General features: G+C 36.6%; 1 protein-coding gene across 1 annotated transcript in view; it reads left to right on the top strand.

Annotated features, from left to right (window-relative positions):
- The window catches only part of PDGFC (platelet derived growth factor C), a 120436-nt gene extending 99991 nt beyond the window's left edge, over window positions 1–20445 (top strand). Inside the window, exons 4-6 of the mRNA XM_053940704.1 lie at window positions 12393–12600; window positions 18001–18218; window positions 18815–20445. Coding sequence (XP_053796679.1) covers window positions 12393–12600; window positions 18001–18218; window positions 18815–18931 — 543 coding nt within the window. The 3' untranslated portion in view covers window positions 18932–20445. The remainder of the gene's footprint in view (window positions 1–12392; window positions 12601–18000; window positions 18219–18814) is intronic.
- The last annotated feature ends 3408 nt before the right edge of the window (window positions 20446–23853 follow it).

Below are 23853 nucleotides of genomic sequence, written 5' to 3'. Positions count from 1 at the left end.
CACAAAGGAAAAAGTATATTTATTCACTATAGTAAAAGTAATTAGACTGTTTCAAAGATTTACTTCATTTTTAATAACACCAAGAATCGGGCTGAGGCAGTTGTTTATAGTGGTGCCTTAAAATTCAACCTTATTCTTTTTTAATGGATTTGTTCTTGCTGTAAGCAGCACCAAATTTCATGGGAGACTATTAGAAATAGAATGAAGCAGTCTGCTTTCAAACCATCTTTGAAGGATCAATTTTAAATAGCTTTGAAAAAGTATAGCATGGCAGAAATGCATCTACTTTTATTTTATAGCTGATACTAAAACCATTTTCTCAAGTGTGTTATATTACATACTATTTTGAGTTTTCAAAGAAATTGTAAGTTATACTGCCAAAGGAACTTCTGCTACTCCCAAGGAACTAACTTTTAATAAAAAACCTGTGACTCCCTAATTTTCTTCAAGAGATAGTAGCTAAATGAAAGTCCAAAACTGAAGTAGTTTCATTCTCATTTTAGTTAAGGGCTTGTGGTTTGACATTCAGCTAAAAAAAAATAAATGTATTTTTCTACCATATATTCTATATTTAGGTATACTGGCATGCAGTTATTTATTTTTATATGTACCATTAGTTTACTAAATCCAAAGGGTTGAAATGTACAAATGGACAAAGAGTTACTGAGGGAAAAAAGTGTTTGGTTAAGTATTCAGAAGAGCTCCTGGCATAGTTAGTAAAAGCAGATTTTAAAATTATTTAGAATTAATTTGTTTCTAAAATTCAGCATGTCCCTCAGCATTATTTTACGGCTCTTCTAGAAAGATCAAGATTACCGGGTAGATGCTTTGCAATGCAATCACAGAGATGCAAGGCTGGAAGGGAACTCAGTGGGACTGGATCTTTTCTGAGCAATTGTCCTGCTCTAAGGGGGAGCAGATACACTAAGCTCATTCTTGCTAGATTCTAGTGCTGTTCCTGAAGTCCAGGAATGAAGATTTCAGAGATTCCCCATGTCATCTGTTGCACACTTTTACATTGTATAAAACTTTTTCAAACACTTAACATAAATAATTCTTGTCATTGATGGACTAGGGAACAGCTGATCATCTGATGCTCTTTTGCATGTTTGTTATCTCCTGTCAGTCTGGTCTTGTTGAGATGAAAAGGAGTTGTATCAGTTAATCTTTTATCATAGTTCATTCTTTTGTTTTCATCTTGCTCTTTCATGTGAATATCCTGTTTCTCTCTGCCTATATCTCTCAAGCGCTGGAGATAAATCTGAACACTATATTTCAGCTGAGACCTCTCTAGCAGCTCAACATCTGTTTTTATGATGTTGTTCTGAAAATATCTGAATGAGAGTTGATTTTTTCAAACAGGATCCCATCATCTCTTATTCAGGTTTTGGTCTCCTCTGTAACATTGTTTATTCTGCTTCAAACTCTACTTATGATTTTGTATTTATACTTTTAATATTTCACTCCTAAATGCAAGGGATTTCAAAATACTTTTTCTTAAAATTCTCTTATTAAGCATACTTTCCCAGTTAATTTTTACTTTTATTTTTTTGTGCAATCACATTACTCTTCTTGTGTGCATAATATATATCAAAGTATAATGAGGTAACATGAAATGTTTGATGACATTAAGAATGGATATATTAGGACAGAGATGAGGTTCTTTCCCTGCAAAGTAATACTTTGTTCAAGGACCTTTTTACCTTCAAGGCAGGACAAGCTCTGATTTGCAATGTCTGCTGTACAGGAATGTTGGGTGTGTTCATTTTATTGTGATATGAAATGAACACAAAGCTGTTGTGGAATGCAATTTAACATGTACACTGAAGGATCAAATTAAAGTAGTGTTCACTGTAGAGGTAATTTTCATTGTCCTTCAGAAATACACTTTCCAGTTGTAACAAATGCTCATTCCTAGTGTTTAAGGTTTGTTGAACCTCCTGTGAACATAGTGGGATAAGTAAACATTTTCCTAAGAACACCTACCCATTTGCAGTGGGGAAGTTCCTAGAGGGAACTTAAAGAGCAGTTCATTCACTGACTCCAAACACTTATTGTTGTTTAATTTGATTAAGCTGTTATATGTCTTTTGAGTAAAATGAGTAATTTTAAAAAATGTCTGCAGACATGGTGTCCTCTAACTGTGGCTGGCCATATCCCCTGTCACAGAAGAAGGTACAAAAGCATTTTCTGTTCAGAACAGGTGCACTTATGTTGGCTGTTTATTCCTTGTCAGCTACTGTCAGTCAACTAAGAACTAGGGCTTTGTGTACAGAAAAGAAAAAAAGGCTTCTGTAAATCATAAATATAGCAGCCACAACTTTTTCCTGCTTGAATTTTAGGTGTGTCTATAAATGATAGTGATCAATAGTCACAGTAACCCCATTTGCAATAAAATCTGAGCAAACATTCATAAGACTACTTGCCCACTGCCACCTGATTGCAGGAATCTCTTTTTGCATTGATTCATTTGGGCACTTTATTTGCTATCAGTTCAACTACGATGTTATTCCTCCTTTTTGATGATAATTTCATATGGTAAGGAAAATTCAGGTTGTCACATTCTCCTGACTGAAGTAAAAGGTGTTCCACAATTCAGCCTTCAGGTATGTATACTGGACTTGCATAGTATCAAAGTTTCAGGGAAAGAAGCTAAGCTGTGGTGGAATCCTATTCTGCTAAATCTTGGAGCCAGGGTCTCTGTGCAATAAATAAAAACTGTAAAAAAAAATATAAGGATATCATTATAAACATTGAGAATAGATATTCTCTTTCTTGTTCCCAGTATTTGATTTATAAATCTTGATAGTTTCCCTTCCAGAAGGGAATTGCAGGCATAATACTACTTTCATCAAAATAGAACAACCTAGAAAATTACATTTAACTTTATATTCACAAAATGAAGGTAAAAGTTTTGTTTATAGCAGCATTTGAAAAAAACACTTCTTAATTAGCTGTCAACTCATGCATTTGAATGTCCATGAAGGAATATTTTAGTGCAAAATGATGTCACTACTATTTAAAACAGTCACTAAATACCCCACTGCTTTAATCACAAGGACAGCTCAAGCACAAAACAAAAACAAAGCTACCTTAAGAGCTTAGGGTGGAAACATAAAAAGATAATTGTGGGTGTGTTCAGAAAGTCATCAAGCAATGAAATATTGATGTAGTTTTAGAGGGGTCTCTGTAGAGCTCCACTTTAATTCCTCAGTGAGAGCGGTATGAGGAGAAAATATCCCATTTTTTTGAAAATACAGAGTTCTGCCCTGCAAATGGGTACAAGGCTGCAATGACCTCTTAACAGTGAGCTAGATTAAGCAGGAAATAAACTTTAAATGTCCTTAAATACTGTGATGAGTAGTTAATAAGGGAGAGTTGAAAGGAAGGCACTAAGACAGGGAGGACAGAGTTACTACTTAAGAAAATATTTTGTGTTTCCAAAACTTAACCTGCAGAAATCAGCAGCAGTCCCATGAGGTGTGAATAGTTGACCACCTGTCCTGCACGTTCCTTCACACGTTCCACACATTGTAAGGCTTCAGAGCAGCTGTTAATTTGTTGTGAATATAAAAAAGAAAATGCTATAAGACATGAAGGTTATGATTTCTCAGACACTGGGGGATTTGCCTGTTTTAGCACCTTGCTGCAAGCACATGACAAGATCTTTCTCCAAAGAAAGATTTTATAAGATTGTGATGAGAGAAACTATACTTTGGTAAATTATTTGGGTACTTCATTTTGCCTATAGGCCATCTACTTTCAGTCATTTTCAGCAGGTACCTTATCTGTATAAACACACAAACACACTTCATACCCTTTAAAATAAGTATACAGATGTTAGTATTGCTTGTGGTCTGAATTAGACTAAATATTTTTATTAAGCATTTAAATTGTACAAGACATAACATTATCTACTGTGTTATAGCTTTTTAAAGTTTTTAAAGTTATAGTCCTCCCATGTGCTCATACATGAGACAGGAACAGACAGATAGTTTTAAATGTATTTCATAAATTTGATTTGAAAATGTTATAATGAAAATTACTCTGAGGTTCAGAAATCAAAATATTTAGCAATTGTTACTAGGATACAAAAGGTAGGCTTTTTCTTATGGCATATATATATATAGAGATATATGGTATGGGGAGACCTCACTCTGAATTTTGTTTTAAAGTCTCATTTAAAAGAGAGAAATGTATAAAAAAGCAGAGAGTCCTTACTAAAAATTAAGATTTTGGAGGTAGTTATAGTTTAAATGTTACTCTGCCACAAGTGTACTTAATAGGAACCCTGACTCTGGGATAATAAACCTAAAATTAGTTTGTATATCTACAGTAAATTGAAAATTATAAAAAAAAGAAAAATTATTTCAGGAAGTAACTTGAGATTCAAACTGACATACTGACTTGACTTTGAAGTTTCTTGTCTTGGAGATAATCTATGCTATAACTTGTTCTATACTATTATCACAGGCTGTTTGCTTTTAAATGCTTCCTGTTCAACTCAGTGAATTTCAGCTTCATCAGGTCCTGCTTTCAGAATAGTAAGGCTGGGTCTTTGCCTACTAAGTCAAAATGTGTCCAAGTTGTGAGATGTCTTACATTTCTTTGAGTCTTCTATCTAGAATCCTCTTCACTACCATGTCCACAAATTCCTAATGCAGGCAAATACAATTAAAAGCCATTAGAAAGGTAGAAAAAAAAGGCATCAGAGTTTGACTTTCATTTCAAGTATCTGGCTGAATCTGCCAGCTTTCTGGATTCTTGGGCTTGCAGGGGTTTATGCTTCATGGCTTGAGGTCTCTGCAGTTGCCAAAGAGGCTGGCAACACAGCTTTCAAGCAGAGTTGTTTATACAATTCTTCTCTCCTTAATTAGCTCAAAGAATAAATCAGTGAATGAAAAGAAAAGAATACAAGAATCACTGGGTCATTTTGTAAAAAAAACAAATACTTCCAGAAAGGAGAGGCAGGTTATTACTCATGAAGTAGCACATGCTTCTTCAATGAGACTTACCAGATGCACTGAAAAAAATCAATGACATGCAACTGCACCCAAGAAATATAGTTGTGTCTGTGTATATATTTCCTAGGAATAGAAACCTCTAAAACTACCATGATGAAGTGTATTGACAATAAGATCTCCCATACAATACAGAGCTAAGCATCAGTTTTCTGCCTTTTGCCTTTAAAATGAATTAGTGTGATTGATTACTGATAGATGTGATCACAGAAAAAATCACACTGTATTTTATGCATGTATAAAGACAACTATTTATGTACAAATACATTATTATAGATATTTATGATAGCTAACCAATCACTAAAGGTTTCTTTGAATATAGCTTACAGAGATTATTGCTGTTGATGGCATCCTCTGAGAGTTAATGAGCTAGCTCCAAATGTGTCAGCTCTGTCTTCACAGAGTGTCTCTCACACCTATACTGTCTATTTCAAAAGGTGTCAGTGTGCATAGACTTCAGGCAAAAAGCTGCAATTTGCCAGAGGAACACTGATGATTAGTGACATCCTGTGCTATTTCCATGCTGCTAGCTTCCTTGGGAGCATCTTGCAGTTGTTTCCAGCACAATTAGAATTCCAGGCCTTCTCTGTGAACTGCACAGAAACTCTGTTTAGGGGAATATTTAAACATTTTCAACATTTTATCTCAGAAGTTTAGCCTGAGGAAATGTTATGCTGTTAGTTAAGCTGTAAGACTGTTATCCAATGCTACTTTTGCACATCTTTATTGTTTTATTCCCACCCATGACAGGCAAAACCAGAAAGGCACAAATGTGTTCACTTTCCCTTGTGATCTCTGTGCTCTTTCTCCTGTTGGTGGTTATGGAGTACAGATTACGCACTATTCAGAAAGCAATCCTCAAACTGTAGTAACAAAAATATGGATGCAGAGTTTGGAAAGCCATCTCTGTCTTTAAGATGTAAATTGGTGCAAGGGCATACTCAGTAAATGGAGTCCTCAGTGAAATAAAAGGAAAACCCTGCATGCACATGAAGCGAGCCTGAATAAGCTTTTGATAAGCACTCTATAGCACTCTATAGGAACAGAAAATTTAGGGAGCCTGTGAAAGGCAGAGAGCTGGAGGCCCAGGAAAGAGAGGTGCTGTTATCCTGACGTCTGGTTCATATTTGCAGAAGCATTAAATTGAGGAGGGCTGGTACCCCTCTACCATTTGACTGGAAGAGGTTGCATCCTTGAGACGAGGCTAGCAGAAAGAGAGGGATGTTTAACTCAGTGCCACTGGAGCTTGTTTCACCAAGGCTACCTGCTCAGCAGCCCCAGGGTGATGTGCCTCTCCTGCAACCATCTTTGCTGCTGTGCCAGTAACTTCATCCTAAGCAGTAAAAAGTGCTGCAGTGGATAGGAGCTGTGGCAGCCTTCCTGACTTCCATCTCTGCCATGTGCAATAAACATCCTTGCCTTATTCCTGGTTTTGGCAGTCTAAATTGATTTATCTGCCTCTGTGGCTTCTTTCTTTTTTTTTTTTTTTTCATTCCTTTACTTAAGGCATAAGAAAAGGATCCCGGAACTTGATTTCTCTACTTGGGTGTTTGCACACAGGCCCAGTTACAGATCACCTCACTTCCTTCTGCCTTGCAACTTGAACAGGACTAACACTTTCTTAGCAGTGCACATTAATGTTGCACAGAGAAGATGTCTTTATAATTGAGAGACTTTCACAAGTGCTTTTTCTTTTGTACTGCATAGATGCAAGCAAGTAAAAGTATGCGCTTTTTCAGGCAGGTCAGGATTTCTAGAGGCTCCTCACACCTATTACTGCCTGTACTTCTGGGAGAAAACAAAGAGCTATTGTTATGCGGAGAAATTTGTGTCCTCGGGGCAAACTTGAGAGAGTTGGATATCTGCTTTCTCCCAGAGCTTCTAATGATGCTAGTAGGACGGTTACCTGTGATTATAAAGGAAGAAAACAGGCTCTTTAGTGTGTGTTACAAGAATGTGCATGTACTATAAGTTTCAAAAGCATATCTTGAAATCTAAGCAGGACTTGGAGTGTTCCTGTATAATAATTAAAAAAAAAAAAACCAAAAAAAAAAACCAAAAAAAACAAATTCTGAGGATATTTCATTAAGAGAAATATGTTATTTCTTTCAAATTACTGATCCTAGTTGGGTTTCAGGGGAGACTAAGTTCCTTTGAGGCTTTAATAGAGTCCCTTCTAGTTTGATTAAACTACACTGATGTGTATTGGTTTCTATGAACTGTGCCAACTGATGAATGGGTCATAACTCAGAAACTGCTTGACAATATTTTCTTCAAGACAAGAAAGGAAAAAAAAAAGTGGGGATTTCTTTCGTGGGGAGGTAATTATTTGAGGCATAGTATTCAGTACTTGTAAGTGTCCTGTCATGCCAAATATTTGACTCACTTGTTTTTGTTTTTCCAGTCTTAACTTAGTGCTTGTGTTATTAAACATGAAATTCCTTACTCCTGGCGGCAGCAACCTAACATTACTATTTCTTGCCTCTCCTTTAACTGGAAGAGAGTAGTGTTTAGTGCCTTTAGAGTGTTAGTACTCTTACCCTGAGAAACAGGAGCAAAATAAATGCTTTTCTTAGGTCGTAATAGTGCTTAAGAGCTGATTTTATAGATTTTAGTGCTGTTATGTTCTGAATTGTTTATCCTTGGAGCAGGTGCAGTGCAAGGAAAGAGGAGATGGATAGTGGCAAACAGGAAAGGTTATAATATCCAGTCTCATATCCAAATTTATACCTGGTATCTGTCTAACACACTTCTGTATTCTTCAGATAAACCAGTAATGAGTATCTAACAAAAATTGGTTGTATTCATTCTCTCACAGAATTTGTGAAATCAAGGAATTGCCTTTATGCTCATTTTACAGATTTGATAAGGCTGTGTTACAAACCTGTATGCTGTGAAATTCCTGGTGCCAGAGTGAATCTAAAACTGTATTTGTGTTAGCAGCTGCTGTGCTTTTAGTTGTGATGGTTTTGCTGTTGTAGGTCTATTCTTCTTTTTCAGAAGTTTGCCTCTTGTTTATTTTCAGCCATATACACAGTCATGCTGCCATAGCAAGGAGATACTATTTCCAGATGCTTTACATTATGACGGTTTGACTTAAATACTGTGCTCAGAATAACACAAGAAATATGTGTCAGAACAAGAAATAAGTCTTTAAGTTAGGCTACATACTAAATAATACTTTAAGCTTTAACTCCAACTAAATAATTTTAAATTTTTTTGTTGAAGTTTTTGTTCAGATCTGCTGCTTCAGTGAGGGTTGACTTCTTATTCTACTTACAGTAGTGTCCTACTCTGTTCCCTTTGAGAAGGAGGCTAGATGGAGTAGTTTTGATTCCTTTAATAGGGCACAACTAACATTGTGAGCACCATAAGATGCATTTTAGTCCCTAATTTTTTTCTGGGGCACTGTTATGTGTGATGTTCTGGGCTGGATAGTCTTGTGACATTAATCTGTATTATTTCCGTCCTTTTTTCCAAGCCTATATCTTTTACTGTTGCCTAAATTTTATCTATTGGCCTGTCTTGTATGTTTGTAAACAACTTAGAGGATTTCAGTGTGGTATTTGTTTTGAAAGGGCTAAGTGCATGTGCAGAAATACAATATAAACAAACCTGAAGAAAATTCCGTTTCATCCAACACCAATTGTCATTCTTGGCTGTTGTACAGGCCAGCAGAAGTTTAATGTTTTCTGCTCTGGTTTTCATCCTGAATCATTTTAACTAACAGTAAATATGCAACTGTTTGCCTCTATCTTGGTTCTAAGCATATTTATGCTTATTAAAGTAATGTGAAATTGTTTCCTGGTCAGAAAAACAGAAAAAGAAAACACAGTATGACTTTTATAGAGGAATCACATAAAGAACTTGATGCATTTGTCAAATCTATCTTGACAGAAATTATTCATGCTCAGGGAAAAAAAATAAGAAAGGTGATCTCAAACCTAAAACATTGACATGAGTTGAAAATGTGTTGCTATGACAGAGTAAGTGTTTACTGTCAATTAGTATTTATTATAGCAGACTGTGGAGAACATCACTTCCCAGAAAACGATTTCCATCAGGAAAGATATTTTGGATAGCTGCTGTATTTGGACAGCAGAAGTGTCTGCGCTCTTGGGTTGTATCTCCCCTGTCAGATAAATAAATATATGTTAAATCAAAGGTTGATTATTTTTGAGATGACCTGTTAGGGGAGACATGAGAAATTTCTGTGGAGTAAATTAGGTGATACCATCTATAGAATAAATGTCCACCTGACAGATGGCTGCTTCATTATCAGATCATTATCTCCATCAATACTGAGCAGCAAAACAGCTAGAGATTATCAGTGGTCGCCCTGGGAGGCTTTCCCAGCACCATTCTGCTGTGAAATGGCAGCACTCTCTCTGACACCCACTGACTGCTGGTGTCATGGCACAGCACAGAGGGTGCGTGAGAACACCAGTGCGTGTCAGCCATGCAGCTGCAGAGTGAGGTATCCAGCTAGGACTGCCTAGAGAAATATAGATTGAATTAAAACAGGAGTGATAGATTTACTATAAAGTGACAGAAAGCTTCAGGTAAGAAGCATTTCAGCAGCTATGATGTTACTTTTGAGTTACGCTGAAGTTCTGCATTTGCTTGCTCTAAAAGGTGTGTACCATCAAAGAAGTCAAGTTTTAATTTCTTGCATCGAATCATTTCTGCTTTCCACTCTGCGAGTAAAACCTTATTGTATGTGCAAATTCTGCCTATAGATGACAAACTTTGAGAAAGTCAAGTGAAATTATAAATTGTATAGTATTCTAATATATAGTTTTAGTCACTGGAAGGAGTACCACTTATGTGGCCCTGGATGTTCTATCCAAAATATTTAAATTATAAAATAATTAGTATCCACTAGCAAGTAAAAACAATGTAAAGTATAATTAGAAGTACCATTTATCTTGAACAGTTTATTGAATTGAGATTTCATAAAGGTTATTATGTCACAAATTCAATATACAGCATTTATAGCTTTATGATATCAATTATCTTTATTCTTTGGGACATTTTAACTGACATATAAATTGACTAACATTAAAGATTATTGGAAAAAGCATTCTTAATCCTGAGATCCTAATGACTTTATTCTAAAACATTCAAAGTTGTATGATTTTGCTGTTTCAATTACTTTTTCTTTCTGTTTTGGCCTGCTGTGAGAATGACTAGAAAGTGATGGCAGCTTTAATTGTGTTACAATTAAGTGCAGTGATTCACCATATCCTCACAACATTTTAAAAATGCCTATTGAATCCAGTATACCATAAACTGATGGATTATTTGCTACATATGTATTGTTTAGTGTGGATGCTGTAAGTTGTAAATATGGAAATAGCTTCTAGATCCATACATTTCTTTCTGGAATCCACCTGTTTTTCTGGCAACAAAAATCCTACAGAAGTAAGACACTGAAGTAAATTCTTCAGCTGAAGACAAAATAGAAGCTTTTTTTGTTTATTTCAGTTATTAGTTCTACCACTGACTTTGTTTTTCATGTTAGTAAAACCCTGCACCTTCAAACCAGGAAATGTGACTGTTACAGCTTTGTGCAGAAAAACAGGAAGAAAAATTTTGAAATGTTTATTTTTTTGACTATCTGAATTACAGTGTCACAGCAGAAGCTTGCTAAGTAGCATATTTTGTTAAGAGCAACTATTTAAATTATAGACCAGAATCTGTTGGTTTATTATCATAATGGGTCAATGTGTTGCTATTTTAATGCAGGCAATACAGCAAAGAGAAGAAGAAATATTTTAATATTTTGAAAATTACGTTCATCCAGGATGGGAAACAACTGTTTCACCAACTCTATTGGAAATTATTACCAAGATGAAAATATTGTAAAATTAACAGTAGCAGAACACTTAATCTATGTTTTGGACTATTTTTGCAAGACTTCCAGTTAAAAAGCAGCACAAATCCTTCTAGTGGCTGCGTTTCTTGAAGTTGTAGAGAGAGAAAGCCTTGAAGCAAAAAATAGGAAGGCCATGGTGGTTACTCCCATTTGCTGCTCTTTCAACCACACATTTAGCTGAAACCAAAACTGCATATTTAATAGAATTTAGAGGGCAGAAAATAAAATATTATTATTGCATAATACAGCTACCACCGGAATATGTATTTTAGAAAACTTCTGTTGAGTGTTGCACTAAATCCTCTTTTCCAGCAAAACTGCTACAATTCTCATCAATTTCCCTGATCATTTTGAAAAGGTAAATGACTACCTACCATTGATCTGACATTACAGTTGGAAAAAATTATAGGATATACACACTTCACATTACAGTACTGAGAGCACCATTTTGGCATTAAGTGGTATGAGGAATTTTAAATATAGATATATATTTAAACAACACATATTCTCCTCCTTTCCATCCCCTAAATCTGCAGCACGTTCAATTTTTTCTTCATTTTTCTCACGTGATCCAGATGAATTGCTCTGGTGCAGTACTGTGGACATAATGCCTGCATAAAGAAAAGCCTGAAGCCCAAACTGCAGGTTTCAGAAGCAGCTTTCTACTTAGGCTTACCTTCCTGCCATTTTTTTTGTTTTGAAAATACAAATCAATGCATAATTTTAAAACAGATTGTAAACAAAAACAGATGCCTCACTTTGCTTGAATTGTCTGTGACAAAATACTCCTGTCTGCTGAGCTTGTCAGTGAGATTTGTGCTGTGGTAAAGTACTTTGTGAGGACTCAATTTCAATGTTTAAATACTTTTGATTTCATTTGGAACATTTTTTTCTCTTTGTAAGGGAGAAATAATTTTAGTTATGCCAGATGTTGTTATTACTCTGTTCATTACTGTTCAGTAATTCTTAGTACTGTATGAAACACAACTGGTGCTTTTTTTTTATTTATAGATGAGAGCAAGAATATTTGCTGTCTTTGTACTGGGGTATGTTAATATTTTGCATTGAAGGACAAGAAGACAAAGATTGTGGCTAAGTTTCTGAGGCAGAACGTGAAATGTTTCAGATTTCTAGAGGGGTTTGGGAAATGCCTGTAAATGGGGCCATATTTTTAAATCACCCTTTGTTCTGTTTCTAAAGTCCCATCCGTCACTCAATGAACATCTTCAAAGGAGAGGTGTAGTGGCATGCTAGCTGCAAGGCTGGAAATATAAGAAGTAGGCAAACTCTGCAGTGGAAGTTTGTTTACAATTATTGCTGAAGAATGATTAGGTACTTTTTGACTCTTGTCATTTGTCTTATTAGATAAACTGTACTTTGGAAACAAGCTATCCGCTTATAAACTTTCCCAGCTATGTAACTCAAAGCACAGCACTTTGTCAGCAGATCCATTAACCCTCTGACTGGTGCTCTTCTCTTGGGTTTGATTGCAGCACCACACAGAAGCACCCAGCCCATCACTGCTACCCCCATCAGCCTTGCCCTTGGATGTATTAAACAACGCCGTTGCTGGTTTTAGCACCGTGGAAGACCTTATCCGCTATCTCGAACCAGAGCGGTGGCAGCTGGATTTGGAAGATTTGTACAGGCCAACGTGGCAACTTCTTGGGAAAGCATACATTCATGGGAGGAAGTCAAGAGGTAATTTACTCTTCTGTCTGGTCTTGCAGGTTGCTATGGGTAAGATTTCTTGACTAAGAATTAAGAGCGTTCTTCACCTTGAGTTTTGGTTCCAAGAAAGGAATACATTAGAAAGAGGGCAGATACCATTGTTGTTACTGTCCTCACCATTGTATTATTGAAAAAGGATAATAGTTCAACTCAAAACTTAAAGGAATTTAGCAGGATAGGGCAGCAAAGTGTAATTAACAAAAAAAAAAAAAAGAAAAAAAAAAAGAAAGCAAACACAGCAGTTTCCTGTAGGAAACCTGGAGGCAGGGCATCTTGATAGGGTAACATATTTGAAATCTGTGGGTTTCTTTTTTTATGGAGGGCAAAAACTTTATTTTAATTTTAGGTAGGTAATGTCTTACGTTTGTATCATGTGCATGATTTTTTATTTCCCTACAATTTTTCCAGTCTCTACATGAAATGAATTGAGAGCAATACTTAAATGTTTCTCTTTGATGACACCTTAGGAAATACCATGTGTTCATGTCTGGGTTGATCATGCAGTTGTCAACTTCATCAGAAGTAAAGTAGACTGTGTTTTCAAATTTTGTAGATCTATTGATCAGCAACTCATTTTCTTCCTTCTACATCTGACACTCCTGAATTTCCTGCCACATCCCAACCAGATGCTACCCACTATTTCATGTTTATGGATAACATGTGGATGGATAGCGTGAAGGCAATGCCACCTTCCTTGTCCACCACAGAGCATGAAAAGGAAAACATATGAGCATAACTGAACAGCCTTCCCTGTTGGTGAATGTAAACTAGAAGGTTATCATCTGATCAGCAAGAAAAGGGAGGAAGTAGAACCTTGCATAGCTCAAACTTAAGGGTTTGACAGTTAATTCTTAGATCAGAGCCCAGAAATCAACTTTGTACCCTATCCATCTTGCTGTGCTATAGCTGTGCATAGAGCAGCTGAATTATGAGCCAAAGAGGAGGAAACATCTTTAAAAGCTCTCAGATAGTCATTTAACACTTCCTTAATTAAAGAGATTTAGTATTTGCCAAATGCATGCCAGAAGCACACAGTAAGTGGGAGAAAAACAAAATGCAGGTGGTGGATAACATCTATATAGACAAAAGAACCTCCCTGCAAGACACATCTTAGAAAGAAACTATCAGAGTAAATCTTTTAAAGACTTCTAATTAGATGCTGAAATAGATTTTTTCACAGAATAAACATATCATGATATTGCCACATTTGCGTTAGAGACCACCCTCAGACTCCATTACTTAGTCTGTAATTTAATAGCCTGAGGTGGAAAATATGTCCAGTTGAAATGACATAGGACTATTTAATAGATAGGAAAAGCAAAATCTTTTTCTTCTTTTTAATTTTTTTCCCCAGATATTCTCTCAAGCAACATGTTGCTGTATTTCAAAACCTTTGTAAGAAATGTTTGTGAGAAGGGCATATCCTAAAATTTTGCATTTTATTCAAACTCTTTGATTCATGCTTAGATCAGTTTCATTTTTACAGTGTTTCAGTGTAAAAGCTAAATTGCTGTCCTGTTGTCATAAAGAAGTGTATCTTACTTTATGCAGAGAATTATCCTCTACTCCTACTTAATAATTTGTATGAAAAAACTATATTTAGACAACCTAAATTCCAGAGAATTTCTGTCTCTGATGTTTTCTCTGGATAAAATGCTTCCAAAAACTTCTAGTCAGGAAAGAAGAAAAACCAAGTTCAGAGGCTTTGATGTCGAAATATAGTCCTAAATTCTTCTATACTATTAAACATGCTGAAAAATAAAATATATTTTGCTGTGCAAAAAAAAATTATCTCATCACTTCCCACTGAAATCTATGTATAATCTTTAGATCATGCTCTGAAATCTCCTTAAGGAGGAAAAAAATAGTCCCAGTGAAAGCATAGTCCTTAGCAGTTGTGGTTTTTGTACAGTTATGTCACTTTTTTTTTTTTTTTTTTTTTAATACTTCTCTTCTTGCTTGAGATTTTGAAATAACTCCTATTGTAGAAGCCAGTAAGAAACTTACATTGCCAGGAGCATCTCCAAAGTGCTTAGCAATGAAAACCATTCTGCTGCTATCTGTGCTCACACACAAGTGCCCTAACTGGAATTTCATTTGTTTAATTGACTTTGAGAGCAGTATCCAGCTGGAAAAATGTTTTGGGAAAGAAGTTTCCCTGTGGTACTCGATACACATCCAGAAGATGCCAGAAAATTGCATTGTCAGTTGCATAACACAATTAATTTCAGGCTGCTGTGAACATGGATTGGTTCAGTTGTGTGTGCCAGTGTAGGCACACTCCTGAAATACACTTTACTGTAGGCCTACCTGCATCTAGATTTTTCTCCTTCACTTATTTTTATTTTAGTGTTTCCATTTATATGCTACTGCAGAGCCTTTCACTCCTCCTGAACTAGTGCTAGACAAAAGAACCTTGACTGTTGTGTCAAACATGATACATGAGTGGAAGCCAAGTTGAAGGAGTGTTTAAATGTTCACATTATAACAGGTACTGAAACTCAGTGCACTTGGGAAATCCACATAACCTTTTATTGTGGTTAAGTAAACACTTTTAAGGGAATATATACATTCTCTCATCTAGTTTCGTGCCCACAGTGTGTTAAAATAAATTTTGAACAGACAGCTACTCTTTGAAAAAATAACAGCTTCATTCACACACTTCAAAGAAGTGACTATATAAGCACTAGATAAATTTGCCACAGACCTTTTAATGAAATTGGATTACATAAGATAGGGCAAGGGTTCATTGTGAGGTATCATAGCAATATACCTTAGTACATTTTAAAGCATGGAAATCAAACATGACATTAGTTCATCTTTCCTGAAGCCTGTTGTAACAGTACAGCACACTGAAAGACATCTGCTAAGAGCTGACTGTGTGTTCTCCAAGAGAACCCTTTTAAAATTAATGTCTGCAGGTCTGAGGGATTGAGTTCAAATTAATTTCTTTTTTGTGACAAAGTGAGTAACATGCTGTTAATTTTAGTGCATTGCCCTTTTCTCGATACCTACAGCTAGCTGTAGGTATGGAAATGGATGCATTCCTCTGCTGCTGCCAGAAGGCAGGAGGCAATGGAGGACATCACCACACAAGAATCTCTCTCCCACTGCTCCGTGGGCCTGCTGGAAGAGGTGTCAGTGCCCACTTTCACTTTCAATATCTCATGGTGAAGGGCTGACCAGCACGTAAGATTAGCTCCTTCCAATTCCCTGCACAATGCATATCAGTCTCTGCATAAACAATCTTCCAGGAGAAAGTATGAGCAAAACTAGCACTTCTCACAGTGTGCTTCAGGCATTTTATCCTCATTCAGACAGCTCACTTATTATATGTTTGAAAACATTACAGAAGAAAGAAATACTCCATTCCTGTCCACAGTCCTTGATTAATGGAGGTAGACATATCCGCCTTTTAAGTGACTCAGCCTAGAGCTATTAGCTGATCAGAAGGGCTTAAATAATTTCTGGTTTCTCACAGTGGATCTCTCCCCTGGAAGTTTCGTCTCTTTTTTCCTCTGCTCTCTTCTCAACTTTCTCCAAGGAATGCTCTTGCAGTGTGGGAGGCAGGCTGGTGTCCTATCAGTAACTTTATTGGAGTTATTACACACTCCTCCCTCTTAAAATTCAGTTTGTTTATTTAGGAGCCTATGTTAACCTGATAGTGGTGGAATGAGGTTCCCCAGCTTGGCATTCACTGTGAGTGCAAGCAAAGAAAAGGCTTCAGTGTGTTTAACTGACCTTTCACAATAATAATTCCTTACTTATGGGTGCCAGTATAAGGATATGCCTGCAAAAGAAATGTTTGAAGGAACATGGATTGAAATTCCTCTCTGAAGATCTGCTCCTTGGAGAGTAACAGTGAGCATTTCTGTTAAAGAAATTCAGCTTCCAATTTCTTTTTTTATGTCTTATGTGTTTAAATAGAATTAGGAGGAATTATCTTGCCTTGATAGGCTGAAGTTCTTGATGACCTCTTGAGGTTCTTTACATAGTAGAGAGGGAAAAAAAGGTATTTCTCTAGAGGGTGATTCAGATCAGATACTTATTTTAGCTTTATTGTATATATTTTTATTTATGAATAGATGACATTAAAGTATTTTTTAAGCTATATTAATGCACTGGGTTCTTTCCCCCCCCCCCTATTTTTTTTCTTGATTTAGCTTAAAACCAGTTGGTTAAAGGTCTTTGTCACTTTATTCGGGGCCTCTGTTTCACTCATCTCAATAGCCATGTTATCTTAGGGTTTTCATTTTCTCTTTACCATTTTGTTTTTCACTAGAGAGAGTAGTATCCCTGTGAATTAGACATCACTTCTATTCCTTAATGGTAGGTGTGGAGAAAAATCAATTCAGACAAAACATCATAGATCATGATCATTACAGTCTGACTTTTCTGAAATAAATTCAATTTACATTGCTTCTCACTTTTTTTCCCCAGTCTTATACAATTTTTTCCCTGCTTCTTTCAAGGCTTGTTAGCTCTTGACTATGCAGCTAAGATGAACATAAAGCTTGTCGTCTTTCAGATCTTTTCATGAACTTGCTGTTCAACCATTCTCAAAGTGAAACTTTAGTATGATACAGTGGAACCAGTTTATAGGGAAACTGGTGCCCTATAAGGGCAACTTCAAGTTAGTTGCTTACAAGGAGGAACTTTTATTTAAGACACATCAAGAGAAAATGAACCCTAGAGAAACAACAGAAATTCATGTATATGCTGTTATGAAGAGGAAGGAGAAAATGGAACCTACTAATAGTTATATAGATATACAATCTTGTACAGTTATTTATTCTGTGCAGAATTCCCTGATGATGACAACTTCTTGAAGTTCTTATTCCATAAAAGTGACTTCTGCTTAGATATGAATGGTTTCATTCTTTCTTATAATTACAGCACCCTAGCAAAGAAGCAATAGTTGAAATTGTAACAAGGAAGAAGTTTGAACGCTTTATTGTAAGTGAATTAAAAATGTCTTTGAAACCTTGCAAGATTCTTAATTGCTCTGTGTGTGTTTCTCCAATCCAAAATGACCATAGAATAGCAACACTGGAGCTCAGAGTATTTGTGTGAACAAAGTGATTTCCATTAGAGTTGATCTGATAAAACATGTACTGGAACATAGCAGACAAGTCTTGCTTTAATTTGAACCAACTTTGCCAGAGTTATAAAATAATTGGTTGATATCACTATGCAGCAATCATTCCATTTAAGTTTCATGGTATTCATGGAACTGCAGTACTGTACTTCTGTGCTGAACCTGCACAAAAGTGAACCTTCCCCATGGGTTCTGCACCGCTGAAGTTGATCTGCCACAAAGGAACTTGGGTTGCAGATGAGGCAAGCGCCGTTCTCCCTGTCTCTTTGCAGTGGTGGATCTGAACCTCCTGAAGGAGGAGGCGCGGCTGTACAGTTGCACCCCGCGCAACTTCTCGGTGTCGCTGAGGGAGGAGCTGAAGAGAACGGACACCATCTTCTGGCCGCTGTGTCTGCTGGTGAAACGCTGTGGTGGAAACTGTGCCTGTTGTCAGCAGAGCTGCAATGAGTGCCAATGTGTGCCAACAAAAGTCACCAAAAAATACCACGAGGTTTGCACTATTTTTAAATTTTCATGTTTGGAAATACTGAAAGCCAATCAGGGTGTTTATTTTTAATAAAACGAATGCACCAACATTAATATTTTAATATAAATAATTTTTAGCATTTTAATTAGGTATTGCATTGAAAAAAGTGAACTCTTCCTTGTTAATATACTATTCTGTGCAACTAGCAATTAATTTCTGAAGTATTTACTGGTGCATTTCAGACACATTATACCTTTTGTTCTTCTTTTTCTAGTGGTAGATATCAACTTTATGAAGAAACAAATAATTTTCATTTCCATTGCTATAAATTTATAGCTGAAATTATTTATTATAGAATTTTCTAATTGGGTTAACTCTACTGTTTGCTCTTAAATAAAATTAAGTGGAAATCTGAAATTGCAAGACTCTTCTTTGGTAAAGCAATATGATTTAATCATGTTCAACATGATTTAATCAGTTTTGTAAATGGCATTAATGAAGAAATTCAGTTTTAATATTCTTCCTGTCATCCAGTGGGTTTTTAGTGCAATCTAGCTCATAGTCTAGGTGTGTGATGAAACACTTGCTGTTTTCTTGATGCTTGGCTTCTTCTCCTTCAGGTTCTTCAGCTGAAGCCAAGGATTGGTGTCCGGGGATTGCATAAATCATTGACAGATGTACCCTTGGAACACCACGAGGAGTGTGACTGTGTGTGCAAAAGGAATACTGAAGGATAAACATGATATAATTGTGCTGTTTTCTTTCAAAGCACATTCAATCAATGGCTGATTCTATTATGGGGCTTGTGCATTATCTCCTTCTGTAATCTCAGTTGTTTGCTTTGGGGATCTTCCGTCTTGAAGATTTACAGTGAGCTCTAAAAAGAGGAGAAGCCAAACTGGGATTATATGTTGTGTGACAGCTCTGTTTGGAGGCCCAGTGAAAGGATGGGAGAAAGGCATCAATGAGGGATTTAAAATATATGTATTGTTTTGTCCCCCACAAGTTTCTTGGCAATACATGGATTTATAATTTAGGAGTAAAAAATAGATTTAGAAGGCTGACATCATGGAGACTTGATCCTGCTGGCTGTCTCATTTCTACAGCTCGAGTACATCTGGCCTCTGGTTGAAAACACCTGAAATCTTTGTGTTCAGCTACTTCTACGTACTCTAAATCAAAGTGTTCTCTGTTGTATAAACTTGAGTTAAAACAGACTGTCTTTTTCCGAATTAAATTTAATTTGTCTAATGCTGGTAGGAAGGACTGGATTTTTCCATGTGCTTTAGTAAAGCTCCTGCCTTTTAGAAGGAAGACTGGACAATAACGTGAGCTAAGGAAGCAAACATTGAAAAGATCAGTGCCTTTATTCTTACTACTATGGCTGATGATTTTTTTTGTGTGTTTGTTTTTTTTTATCGTGTACATTTTTATACTCTCCTTTTGACGATATAACTATTTGCTTTTCTAAACTTGTTAAATATATCTATTTTTACCAAAGGTATTTAATATTCTTTTTTTTATTACAACCTAGATCAACTATTTTTTAGTTTTGTGAGACTTTAAAGCCAGATTTATACAGTTGGAGGAACAGAGATATGACTACAGTGGGAAAGAAGCATGATCTCTTTGCAGTTTGTTTCTACAAAGTGAAAAGTACAGGTTTTTTACCTGGATTCACAGTAATAGTAGACAGAGATGTGTGGATGAAGCTCTAAGCTTGCTAGCTCCATGAGACTAAAAATATGAGACAGAGGTTACTATAACCGGTTTCAGAAGCTGAATTTAAAAATTCCCCCTCTCCATACTGTCCTTTGTTCAGGTAGAAAAGAAATGAGCATAGATGGATGCATTCTGGCTTGTTTAACTCTTTAATATCTTTAAAGGAGAATTACCTACAATGTAAGAAAAGGAACCAGTGGCTTGAAGCCATCATGATGCATCATGTTCGTGGGAAGGCAGCTGTGTCAGTGGTGAAGTGTAGGGTTTTCCATTGACAGAAACAGCTGCTGAAGTGCTGTTCACTCACAGAAAAGTAACACTCTGCAGTGCAGTTTGATGAACTCTATGGTATCGTTCTTCTGTATGTTTTATTCTTTAACCAGTACACTTATCCCACCCCATGCAAATTGAAATGGAAACAGTAAAGTATTTTGCTTGTAAAATGTTTTAACATTATGCCTAGTTTATTTTTTTGACTATTGGATTTTCAGATTGTAATGAATCACAAAATAAAGTAATAATGCTAATTTTGGGAGAATAAATGTTTCAGTGTCGTTGCATATTTGTACCTGTCAGTATACAATTTAATGGGAAAAGTTAGGATGGTGATTTTCTCCTTATCATTTTGAAAGGCAGCTCTAAATGGAAAAGTCTTCTGTTGCCAGGACTTCCACTTGCTTTATTAATTCTGCATTACTGTAAATCCACAAGAAGAAAAAGGAAAGGAATTAATGTGATGCTATTTGTACAAACATTCAGAATGTTCAAAATTGTGTGGATGTGAAGCCATCAGGTTGAAATAACATCTTCTGTTATTGTTTCCATAGTGAAAATGAATTCTGATGAAAATTTGAGTTTTTTACAAGTTAGTATGACTTTCTGATACCAGTTCTGGAAAATATTCAGGTGGCTTCTTATTTTGTCTCAACCCTCAAACACCTACTCAGTAAGAAAAAATTCTGGTGTAAATGTGACATATAATTTTCCAGTCTGAATATTAACCCTGTATCAGAACACAGAATTATGGTCACACAAGAAACCTGGTTTACTTGAGTTTTGAGTCTTTAACCAGAAGTGTTTTGAAGGGATGTTGGGGATGTTTTTGTATTACTGTTGTCCTTTTTTTTTTGTTTTTCTGGGGTTTTCTTTTTGGGTTTGTTTGTTTGTTTTGTTCATTTTTGATTTTTTTTTTTGTTTGCTTGTTTGTTTTTTGTTGGTTTTTTTTACTTAAAGAGCTTTTGAACAGCAAGTCAAGGTAAAGACAGAAATCATAGCCTCTGGCATCATAATTCAGCAGAAGAATCAAAAGATGTAATTCCATTACAGAAGATTCTACTGTAGGAAATGCAGGAGGTCTCATCCTCTCTGTAGACTTGCTAGGAGAAAAAGGCTGGTCATGAATTTTGGAGTAGTTATTTGGTGGCAGCAGAGTAATGGGGAGTTTCTGGAACCATGTGGGATATGGAGAGTAATGTTTTCTAAATGTTACGACTAGTTTATTTTCTCTTGCCACTCTCTGGCTCACTTTCTTCCTTGCCAGTTCCTTGAACCAGTTTCCTTCCCAGCTGCTTGCTATGGACCCACATTTGAGCTCCTTACCCCTTTGCTCCTTGTATCACCTTCACAGGGCTGTCTCTCTGGTCTGACCCAAAATCAGCACCATTTCTGTTTGCCACCCTCTTGTGCCATCTTCACCCATCATTGAGCTCCGTGCCTCCCCTCGGCTCCATGCTCAGGCTTCATCTTCTCACTACTTCTGCCAGGACTTCGTTTTTCCGCCTCTCCTCAGACATTCAGAAGATTTGGCACTCCACCTCCTCCCTAGCTGAAAGTCTGGAGAGGCTCATTTCTCACCCAGGAGGGGATGTGGGAAAGGCACCAGCTGAGGGGAGCAGTGAAGGGTGCAGTTCTCCTGCTTGGTGCTGCATCCTGGGTCCTGCCAGGCAGAGCAGCTGCTCCTGGCCATGGGTTACTTCTAAGCAAAAGGTGTGGTAAAAACTGACTGAAGATATTAATAATGAATTACTAACAAGCAACTAACAGTGCCTTTCACAGCTACAGGTAATGACAGCTGAATGCCAAGGATGCTTGGAAATTGACATAAGTGGGTAGTAAGCCTGCGATTTTCTAATGTGGAATAAACGTTGCAAGTTTTGATCTTACATCTTTGTGGAGATCTTTTTAAAATGCTACTGTGTATTTTAAGCTAGGAATTCCTGAATTGCATTAATGTAAGCATCACTGTTTGGCAATAATGGCTGTTTCTAATGGGTCTAAACAGTGGAAACAACCAGGTAGGACAAAGTAGCTCCTGTAAACAGACAAAATCCAAATAGCACAGCCTGGATTTTGTAGATTTTATCCTATGCCCAATAAATGTCTTCAGTCACAAGTAATTGTTCTCCCCAGAGGAATAGGTGGGGGAGCTGATGACTGATGTTGAGCCTTGTTTTTATGGATTCTGTAGATACTCACATTCCTGGAACCTTCCTGTCAGCTGTGGCCAGCATGGGAGTCATGGAGAAGCACCAAGGACGTTAACTGCAGATCTCTTGGCTCCTAAAAGACTTTAAGTGTTTTTGCTCTGTGTCTGCCTGGTTGAACAGCCTTACAGCTCCTTTTCAGCAGAAGGGGAGAAGAAAAACCCATAGATGATACAACAGAGAGTGTGGAGAAAAAAAGATAGAAACACAAATATTTGGTTTTTATTAGCGAGTACATTATCTAATGCAAGCTGTTACCTGAATTCCTTTCTAGCAAAGAACTGGGTTGACACTCTTAAAAATTCGCAATTCAGATGCTAGCTGCTTAAATAGTCTCATTTTGATTACTCAAATTCTGAAAATAAAAATTGTAAACATTTACATTCTGTTTAACTTCTGAAGATGCAATAATAGTGCTACTATTCAAGGCTTTCTCACAAAACCTCACGCAGAAATGCTAAAGAATTATGGTTTCAAGATTCTTGTTCAAACCAGGTGCTGAAGCTAAGTAGACCAACTTTTCTGACTCTGTGATATGATATTTAAATTACTTTCAGCAAGATTGCTCCTTGTATCAGTTTTTGTGTGGGATGCTTTATCAATTTGCCTTTGAAAGTCCTTTCGTGCACCTTTTAAACCCAAAAACATTGGTTTTGTTTATCTGCCAAAATCACAGTGTAAAAATATGGCTGCTTAATTCAGCATAAATTGGACAAACTTTTCAGAGAGGACAATTTGCCTGTTGCCTCACTGGCATTCTTCCAGACTGTTGTAAGAAGGAAAAGTTTACAGCTCAGTCATGGGAGAATGACAGCTTTTTCTGCAACTGTGGTAGTACTTAAGCTATATTCCTGCTCTGAATCTTGCTCTGTGTCATTGAGCTGGTCTGTCTTCATCAAGTATAGAGGCAAAGCCTGGCCTTCCCAGCTGAGGCAGCTCTATTAGGTGCATAAGGTTATCAACAGGAATATTTCACACACAGGCCTGTTTTCTGAACAAAACATTGCTTTCTCAAAGATCTTAAGGAGTTCTGAGTCTGGAATGGCTTTCCATATAGCTGATTTGGCCAGCTTTTTTTTGCCTAAGTAAAGTAAAGACAGAAGTGCCAGTTTGACTCAAGCTGTTACTACCTTCTACAGATTCTGCTTCACTGAAGACAGATCCAAGCCAACTTGGATCTGGTGTCTCTCATGTTTAGGGTGAGTGATGAACCACATCTCAGTAGACTTGTTTTCCTTTCATTGTGTAGAATTCCAATAAATTAGCAAGGTTGGGAAGAAAACTTGTTTATCTGTCTTTGTCCTGCTTCACACATATCTATGGGGTGGGCCTTGTCTCAGACAGTATCTGAAAGTGAAACTTATTTAAGAGTGAAGGCCATAACGTTTGAAATGTTTGAAGGCCATAATTTTTTGAAAAACAGCATCACACAGTGATCAGAACAATTAGCAACT

This window comes from Vidua chalybeata, chromosome 4 (assembly GCF_026979565.1).
Source record: "Vidua chalybeata isolate OUT-0048 chromosome 4, bVidCha1 merged haplotype, whole genome shotgun sequence".
Taxonomy (NCBI): domain Eukaryota; kingdom Metazoa; phylum Chordata; class Aves; order Passeriformes; family Viduidae; genus Vidua; species Vidua chalybeata.
This window is presented reverse-complemented; position numbering and strand designations above follow the sequence as displayed.